We start from the raw sequence: 9,837 nt of genomic DNA, 5'->3' as shown, positions 1-9,837 counted from the left end.
GCAGGGGAAAGCGGTGCCGGCGCGGGGCTTGCCCGGCGGCCGGACCGCGCCTTCCCCCAGGGCTGCCCTTGCTCCCCCGCCCCGGCGCGGGGGGCGCGGGGGGCGCGGTGCCACCGTCGCTCGGGGAGGCGCCGCAGGTTCGCGCCGCGCGGCAACCGCCGCGGGTTGCGATTGGCGCCGGTGTTGCTGTCCTGGGAAAGGAGCGCGGCGATTGGAGGAGCGACGCGGCGCTCGGAGCCAATGGCGAGGCGGCCGCGCGGAGCCCCGGCGTCCCCCGCCCCCGTCGAACCGCGTCCGCCCCAAACAATGAATGGGAGCGGCGAGCGCTGAGCGCGGTCTCGGAGCGCGGCAGGCATCGCTCCCCGGCCGCCCACCCGGCAAGGATGCCGAGGGCAGGAAAGGCGGGCCGGTCCCTGGGACTGCCGCGTGTCTTCTCTTTCTGTTTGTTTTTGCACAGCTCTTCTGCTCAGATCCGGTACAGCATCCCGGAAGAGCTCACCCGGGGCACCTTTGTGGGCAATATTGCAAAGGACTTGGGCACCGATGTGGCGAAACTGGCGGCAGCTAATCTGCAGGTACTGTCGGATTCAGATTCCCAGTACTTCTCGGTCAATGTGAACACTGGTGTTATAATGGTCAGTGAGCGGATAGACCGGGAGCAGCTCTGCGGGCAGAGCTCCCGCTGCTTCCTCCACCTGAAACTTGCCATCGAGAACCCAGTGGAGTTTTACCGCATCGAGGTGGAGATCCTGGATATCAATGACAACCCTCCGGAGTTCCCCAGTGACAAGGTTTCCTTGCGCATCTATGAGCTGGCATCCCTGGGTGCCCGCTTCCCCATCCAGCCTGCCCAGGACCCCGATGTGGGCACCAACACCTTGCAGACCTATCACCTGAGTGCCAATGAGAACTTCAACCTCAATGTGAAGGTGCGCACAGATGGTGGGAAGTTCCCTGAGCTGGTGCTGGAGAGGGCCCTGGACAGGGAACTCAGAGCTTTCCACCACCTGGTCCTGACCGCCGAAGATGGGGGCTCTCCCCCCCAGTCCAGCCAGACACGCATCACTATTCAGGTCCTAGATGCAAATGACAACCACCCAGTCTTTGATAGACCATCATATGGAGCCCGCTTGGTGGAGAATTCGCCTCTGGGCACCCTTGTGGTGAAGTTAAATGCCACCGATGTGGATGAAGGGCCCAATGGAGAGATCCGCTACTCCCTCAGCAGCCACAACTCAGCTACCTTATGCCAGATCTTTGCCATTGATGAGCAAACTGGGGAGATTCGTGTCCACGGCAACCTGGACTTCGAGGAGGCAACGGTGTATGAGATTGAAGTGGAGGCCAAAGACATGGGATCACCCATGATGGAGGAGCACTGCAGCGTGGTGGTGGAAATCACTGATGTGAATGACAACGCCCCTGAGGTCATTCTTACCTCCTTCTCCAGCTCCCTGAGCGAGGATGCACCCCCAGGCACAGTGGTGGCCGTGATACACGTCAGAGACAGGGACTCTGGTGAGCAGGGCAAGGTCCAGTGTCACGTGTCTCCAGATCTTCCCTTCCAGCTGCGTAAGGATTATGAGCACCAGTACTCGCTGCTAACCAGCACCCATTTGGACAGGGAGCATGTTGCCTACTACAATGTCACTGTCTCTGCCTCGGACCTGGGCAGTCCTCCGCTCTCCCGCCACACCATCTTGCCAATTGCCCTTGCAGATGTCAATGACAACACGCCTCAGTTTGAGCAAGCATCCTATGAAGTGCTGGTGACAGAAAACAACCCGGTGGGCAGCATGCTGGTTACAGTCTCTGCTGCTGACCCTGACTCGGAGCAGAATTCCCGTCTCTCCTATTCCATCCTGCACACTGGTGGAACAGATCCAGGCCTGGATCCGACTCAATACCTCTCCATACATCCCACAAGTGGGCAGGTCTCTGCCAAATTCCCCTTTGACTATGAGCAAACCACCTATCTCCAGTTCCACGTGGAGGTCTCTGATGGTGGCTCCCCAGCCCTGAGGAACAGGACACTGGTTCACGTTTTTATAGTGGACCAGAACGACAATGCCCCACGGGTGCATTTCCCCAGGGCTGGGGAGGACTCCGCTACCCAGTTCCGAATCTCCCCCTCCACTGCCCCTCCTGCTCTCATCACCAAGGTGGTGGCAATAGATGCGGACTCGGGCCGCAATGCCTGGCTCTCCTACCACCTCGTGGAAGCCACAGACCCAGGGCTTTTCAGCATGGCCCTGCACTCTGGTGAGATCCGGATCACACGGGGCCTGCAGGAGACGGATGCCTCTGCACATGAACTGCTGGTGGTGGTCTGGGATGCTGGGGAGCCCCCGCTCTCCACAGCTGTCACACTGGTGGTGCTGGTGGAGGAGGAGGGTCCAGATGCCTTGCAGGGCTCCGCAGCTCGGGCCACTGATGGTGGGGGCTTACCCACAATTACACTTTATCTGATCATGTCCCTAGTGCTCATCTCCACTGTCTTGCTGGTGGCACTGGCAGCACTGGGCGTGCAGTGCCTCCAGCGGGGCTCTGCACCTGCCAACCACGGCTGCTGTGTGGAGAGCGTGAACACGCTTCAACCCCCTCCCAGCCACATTTTTGGGCACTTGCACTATGAGCCTAAGCAAGGGGATACGGTGGTGGGCGTACAGGTGACGGCCATGGCACCCCCTGCCCCGCGTTACCGCTCCTGCTTTTCGCCGGTCTCAGACATCAGCGAGTTCATGTTTGTGAAACCCTCCGCGGGTCCAGCCGGTGCCAACCCGCCGGATCCCACCCTGTGCAGCGAGGTGAGCTCGGGAGCATGTCCCGCAGCCCCGGCGTCTGCGGGGCTCGGCACCGGAGCGGCTCGGGATGAGGCATCCCCGGGCGACTTTGGGGAGGGGGTGCCCGCCGGTGCCCGCTCCCAGCAGCCGCGGAGGGCGGAGCGGAGGTTCCCGCTGCCGGGAGTCCCCGGCGTCCTTCTGGCGCTGCGGGGGCGGAATGGCGGCGGCGGAGTGGGGGGTGGGGGAGCTACGCCGTGCGTATTTTGGAGAAGGCGGCGGAGGAGGGAGAGGAGGAGGAGGAGGGAGAGAAAAAGGAGGAGGAGGAGGAGGAGGAGGGGGCTGTGGAGAGACGTAAAACTGTCACTCGGTCCATCCCCTTCGCTCGCCGACTTTGTGTGCCTTTGCGTGCCGAGGAGCGGCTCAGCCGGCCGGGCTGCGATCGCCCCCCCCGCCCCCTCCATCCCTCCCTGCCTGGCTCTGGCAGCTCCGGCGGCGGCTTCCTCCCTGCGCAACCCGCTCGGACACCACCGGGGCACGGGGGTTCCGGCGCGGCGGCGGCTCCCGGGGCCGGCAGCGGGGGCGGGGAGGCGGGGGAGGCTGCGCGGAGCCGCCGCCGCTCCGCTCCGCGCTGCTCCGTTCGCAGACCCGGCACGGGATGTTCGGGGGACGGAGTTTGCCATGGCAGCTCTCGCTGCTGCTCGCAGCCCTCTCCTGCCTGCCGGCTCGCAGCAGCGCGCAGCTGCGCTACTCCGTGCCCGAGGACCGAGAGCCGGGCTCCTCGGTGGGCGACCTGACCAAGGACCTGGGGGTGGAGGTGCAGAGCCTGGCCGCCCGCAACCTGCGCCTGGTGAGCGAGGGTGGACAGCGGCACTTCCAGGTGGACCTGGCGGCGGGTGTGCTGCTCCTCAATAGCAGGCTGGACCGGGAGGCACTGTGCAGGCAGAGCCCCACGTGCTTCCTGCACCTCCAACTCGTCATGGAGAATCCCCTCCAGCTCCACCGTGTTGAGGTGGATGTCCTCGACGTGAATGACAACGCTCCCCAGTTCCCCAAGCTGGAGGTGGTCTTGGAGATCACTGAGGTAGCCAACCCTGGGACTCGGCTACCCTTGGAGGTAGCAGAAGACCCGGATATGGGCTCCAACTCCATCTCCACCTATGAGCTCAGCCCCAGTAAACATTTCACCCTGAGTATCAGTGTGAGAGGAGATGGCATTAAAATGCCCGAGATCATACTTGAAAAAGCACTGGATAGAGAGAAAGTGGCTGTTCATCACCTAACACTGACAGCCCTGGATGGAGGGAATCCAATGAAATCTGGCACTGCCAAGGTTACTATCCATGTCCTGGATGCAAATGACAACCCTCCTATATGCGACCCACCCATATCCAAGGTACATCTGGAGGAGAATGTGCCAGTAGGCACTCTGGTCACCAAGTTGAATGTTACCGACCTGGATGAAGGTCCCAATGGGGATGTGGAATATTCTTTCAAAACTAGCAATAACGTACCTGGTAAATTCACCAAGATGTTCTCTTTAGATCCCTGGACAGGGGAGATCAGAACCGAAGGCCCGTTGGATTATGAGGAATCCAGTGCTTACGAGATTGTGGTTCGAGCCAGGGACAAGGGATCCCCAGCCATGGAAGGACACTGTCACCTGCGAGTGGAATTAATCGATATCAACGATAACAGCCCAGAGATCGTGCTGACCTCTCTCTCCAGCCCAGTGCAGGAGGACGCAACTCCGGGCACTGTGATTGCCCTCATTGGTGTGAAGGACAGCGATTCTGGTGCCAATGGGCAGGTCCGTCTGCAGATAGCGAAAGAGCTCCCATTTAAACTGGTATCATCTTTTAAAGAACATTTTTCACTGGTCACAAATGGTCCCCTTGATCGGGAGAAGGCCAGTGGATACAATATCACGGTGAGGGCTGTGGATTCAGGGTCCCCACAGAGGACCACACAAAAAACCTTTTACCTCCAAATTGCTGATGTGAATGATAATGCACCAAATTTCTCCAGCCCTTTTGATACGGCTCACATTCAGGAAAACTCCCTTCCTGGAACTTCTGTTTTTTCGGTGTCAGCATCTGATCCCGATGAGGGTAGCAATGCCAAGCTGTCCTACTCCATCTTGCACAATGGGATGCAAGATGTACCCATCTCAACCTACTTCCGAATAGACCAGGACAATGGCACCATCTACACGATGAGAGCTCTGGACTATGAGCAGGATAAGGTGTTCCAGGTGCCCGTGGAGGTGAAGGATGCTGGGTCTCCTGCGCTGAGTAGTACTGCTGTGGTCCATGTGTTCATCCTGGATGAGAACGACAATGCCCCCACCATTGTCTACCCGTCTGTCCCCAAGGGCTCTGCCTTCCACCAAACCATCCCAGCCTTGGCAGAACCTGGCTATCTGGTCACCAAAATTGTAGCTGTTGATGCTGATAGTGGCCATAATGCCTGGCTGTCCTACCAGCTGCAGGAGACCGCTGAGGCTTTGCCTTTCCAAGTGGAACGCCACTCTGGAGAGATAAGGGTTGCACAGGCTTTCAGGGAGTTAGAAGATCCCCACAGGCTGGTGGTCGAAGTGAGGGACAATGGGACACCGTCCCTCTCGGCCTCTGTGGTAATAGTAATTTCTCCAGAGGAAAACAGTGTGCAGGACTTCGCCAAGTCCTTGGACCTTCCCAAATCTTCTCCCAAGGATACCAACCTAACGCTTTACCTCATCATCTCCTTGGTGTCCATTTCCCTTGTGTTCTGTGTGATGTTTGCTGTGGTGGCTGCCCGATGTCTCAAAGCTGGTGCTGCCAGCTGGACCTTTGCGGGTTGCTGCCAAGGGACTGGCCACAAGCCTGCTTCCCATTTCAGTGGGCAGATGAAGCCAGATGGCTTCATCGAGTACCTGGACGTGGGAGGAGCAGGCTTGACCTCCCAGGCACAGAATTACACCTCTTGTTTCTCACCCATGTCTGACCAGAATGATTTCCTCTTTGTAAAACCTTTCAGCCATTCTAGCACTGCAGAGACCATGGCTGCCTATGAGCAGGTGACCAGCACCTTAGCGAGTCCGTGTGATGGGGTAAGAGATGGGTGTTTCTTGCTGTCCTATCTGCTAAGCGCAACAGTCTGTAATATCCAGGCCAGTTGGCTGTTCTCTGTCTGTCCTTCCACCTAAGAAGGTGGCTTCAGGGACCATGTGCCACTGTCACCTCCTGGGAGGTGGCAGGTTAAAGCTTTGGCTCAGCTTGATGGAGGTGGGAGAAGGGGCTGGGTGGCACTATAAAATCAAAGACTGTGTGTTTGTAGAAGTGGAGAGTTTTCCCTTGGCCCTGTTCATACTCTTTTATTTTTAAAGTGATTCTTAGCATGGTCAGGAATGTGTTTTTTGGGTGTTTAACTTCTTGATTCTGTTTAACCCCTTTATTCTGCATGGCATATGAACCGTGACGTGGGAGGAGGTTATCTGAAAGCAAAGTTTGTAGGTGTTTCTTTTGCTCTGTTTTAGAGATGCATTGTAGAAATTTCTCATTTCTTAACTCCCAAGTGTTATTAATTACTGATTGTGCCCCAGCAAGGGATAATTTTCCAGATTGGTCATTTTGAGTGAGGGGCTGAATTCACTATTCAGCACTGAACGTAGTGATCCTGGTGACCTTACAAAGGTCCTGGTGACCTTACATGCCCTTGGGCTTGCAGAGACCTAGGCAGCAGTGAGCTTTGAAAACTTTACCCACTTGTATTCAGATGTCTAAATATGGATGTAAGGTGACTCTCTTTAGCTGTAGCTTTTATAACTTTGGGATATAAAAAGGAAAGTAATTTTGTGTCATAAATGTCTGCCCTAAATTTGAAAGTGGTAATTACAACAGAAATTCAAAATATAGATTGGGAAGGGCTTATCTAGTGCAGGATTGTGTGTCAGCGTGTGCAAAAATGTGTGTCTGAAATCCGGAAAGCAAGTATTTAAACAGCTTAATTTGCATGCAGCACGGGTACCAGTGGGGCCTCTATTTTAGGGGAGTAATTTATTCTAATATATTCTTTCATGAGAATCATCCAAGCTGTGGAGAAATTAGTGAAATCACATCTACTAAATAAAAATCTAGGTCAGCTGTACCCATCTTCACTTTTCCTTAGTAATTGCATGTACAAGCAGAATAATCCTATAAAACTGATGTTCCACTGTATGGACTATGAACTGTTCATTCCTAAGGTAACTGAGAGAAATGTCCTTTCCAGGTAGCATGTTATCATTCTGGAGTTAAATAAGAATATTACGATTTTTGGAAGTATATGTCTTCCAGACAGAAAACAGTTCTGCTATTTAGTGCTCTTCACAAAGGTGTGATTCAAACAGGAATATGCAAGCCTGCTTCTTGTCCTTCCTTATTTACAAAATGTTAGTTGTCTGATTGTAAAATAACACAGGCAGAAAGTGATACGGGGGCTTACTAATGAAGTTACAAAGTGTGCTGCTGTGTCCGAAGTTTATTGTGGCTCCTAAACAAATAATGCTTTTTTCTTTTGCTGTCAGAATTTCATTCTTTTCTCCATGGACAGAAAAATATTGTAATGCTCTGAGGCCACAGCATCTAGCAAAAGTAATTCAAATACAGTGTGTGAAGTCAAGATCTCAGGCAGGCCTTTTTAAGGACAGAAGGACAGATTAGGAAGGTCTGTTATAATTTTACCTTCTGGCATTAAAAGCATCTTTCTCAGTATCAATAAACTCTGCCACCCCCACTCTCACACTCCTCCAAGCTCATTACTTTGGTACCATTGCTCCTTCTGAATTGATGCCCTTATCAGTTTATTTCATGCTTCATTTCTTTCACAGCCTGTTTTCCTGAGCTGCTTTGGAAGATTGTTTGCTGAATAGTTTTCATCATGCTTTTTAGTATTCATACTGGTTCAGAAATACTCGGGGGGGAGGGGGCTTTCTTTTTGTTCTAACTGATTTGCTTTACTTGGAAAGAACATGCTGATAGTCCAGACTGAAATAATACAGGATCAGTTCGCTTTCATTTTCAAAGGCAAGAATGGAGGTATTAAAACTCTTCTATTTCCTCTGCAGCAAGTTCAGCCTAACACAGACTGGCGCTTCTCTCAGACCCAGAGACCTGGAACGAGTGGGTAAGTACATCTTTCTCCATGTATGTGTCTGGTGAAGGTTTCTTTCCTTTGCATGCCACTTTCAGTGCTGGAAAGTCCTCGACTGGCAGTTCTGGGGATGGGTGTTCCCTGTCATTGGTAGAATGGTCCAGCCAAAGAGTCAGAAATAGGGCTGTTTCTGTGTCAGCTCTGTTTGGTGGTGATGTGACAGCTGTTGTTTGCAATGGTGTGTCTGGTTTTGGTGTCTACAGCTCAAAGAGGACAGTCAGGAACGAGAGGGAGTCCTAGGTGAAGTTGTGAGATGGTTAAAGGACTGGAAAACATGCTTCTCAGTGAAAGGCTTGTTACCCAAAGCAGATTTCAAGTATTTAGACTAGATTTAGGCAGATTCTGAGTCCAAAATTATGATTCCTCCCCTTCATGCAAACCACTGGAAATCACTATGTGAGTCCCTTTACCAGCCATGAAGCCTCGAGCTCTGTGCTGCTGAAGTATATTGCTTGCTCTGGCTTGAGTACCTGGTGTCAAACCACTGTGTAAGTCCCCATGGAAGCCAGACATGGAGTAAGATGAGCCTCAGGTCCCCAGAGGTCCCTCTTGAGAAATGTCTCAGCCACATCTAACGTCAGCAGGAGCAAGTCCCTCATGAAATGCCACTATATGTGCTTTTTCCTGTGGGCTAGTCTGGCTGAATCAGAGTTGGGAGCCTTGGATCCAGCTCTGTTTTTTGGGGAGTTTGGAGTCTTTCTTGCATTCCTTGGGAACTGCCATCGCCAACGTGGGGTGGTTCATCGGTTCATCCAGGTGAGGAGCCCTCTGTACGCTTTCCACTGGAGCTGGGCAACTGGCCAGAGGGAGGCTAAGGAATAAGAAATTAAACCTAATGGATCAGGAGACTCACAGGAATGAGGTCTCCTAAGGTCTGGTCTTGCTCTCAAAACCATAGCTGAATTTTGCCCAATTTATGTGTGATGCCAAAAAGATAAGAAGCCCTGGCAGCAGAGCAGAGACCTGCCTCCCAAGTGCGTACCCTTCTCTTGACTGTGCGCCCTCTTGCCTCTGGCCCAACAAAGTTTGCTCTTCTTGGTACACAGTGAGAAAGTGTCGACAAGAAAATGTTGAGCAGGTGCCCTTTGTCTCTCCTGTCTTTCTTCCTGGTTCATAGGCAGGGGCTGGGATCGTCTTCAGAGGGTGAACTTCCTTGAGTACCATCAGGGTAAGAGAGGACTTAAACTGGGAGTCCACCTTCCTCTGTGAATACCCCAACCTGAGGTTATTGTGTATGAGGAGACTGGCTCCAGGATAATTTATATGTGAAAAGATTATATCTCTTGGGGCATACTCAAGGATATACCCTTGGAGCAACCAGGAGTAAATTCACATGCTGTGCTTCCTTTGGCTGCCTGGGTCAGGCAGTGTATCTCTGCAGAAAAGGGAGGAGCTCACACCTCTGTGCTTTGTTGTCCCTGGAGGCCACTCGGGCAGTGCCCGTGAAGGTTTAAACAGTGCCACAGGGAGCATCAGGTCCTGGATTTTGGTGTCGGAGCTTGCAGTTAAACATCTGCAGCAGCTGGTTGTGTGTGAGTCTTTCCCTGAGTCTGGCTCAATAATTTAGCTGAACAGAAAATTAGGAGACTGCTATAGCTAACTTGTTGCAGCAATTAAACTTTGTTACTAGGCTCTTCTAGCTGACAAAGGCAAGATGGAGTGAGGGTTTGATGTAAAGTGTATAAAGCGTTCCCACTAGAAACCAGCCATGGACTTTAAAACAAGGCTATCCCTGGAGCAGTTTTCTCAGAGCTCTGTTGAATTCCCCATCACTGACAACATTTTAATCAAGAAAAATCTTTCTAACCATTTACGCTCTAGTTCAAATGACAATTAACTGGAAAGCCCTGTTAATACAGAAGTGCACCAGAGCAGCTGTAATAGT

General features: G+C 53.0%; 1 protein-coding gene across 13 annotated transcripts in view; it reads left to right on the top strand.

Annotated features, from left to right (window-relative positions):
• LOC140656808 (protocadherin gamma-C5-like) overlaps nt 1-9,837 on the top strand; it is a 56,990-nt gene that overhangs the window by 26,563 nt on the left and 20,590 nt on the right. For 7 of the 13 annotated variants that reach the window (XM_072872967.1, XM_072872961.1, XM_072872970.1 and 4 more), the window contains one exon: nt 7,867-7,925. In XM_072872967.1, the coding sequence (XP_072729068.1) occupies nt 7,867-7,925 (59 nt within the window). The other 6 variants (XM_072872971.1, XR_012044155.1, XM_072872969.1 and 3 more) reach the window with 6 other exon arrangements.

The sequence above is a fragment of the Ciconia boyciana genome, chromosome 9 (assembly GCF_034638445.1).
Source record: "Ciconia boyciana chromosome 9, ASM3463844v1, whole genome shotgun sequence".
Classification (NCBI taxonomy): Eukaryota; Metazoa; Chordata; class Aves; order Ciconiiformes; family Ciconiidae; genus Ciconia; species Ciconia boyciana.
Note: the sequence above shows the minus strand (reverse complement) of the source record. Positions and strands in the feature narration are given on the sequence as shown.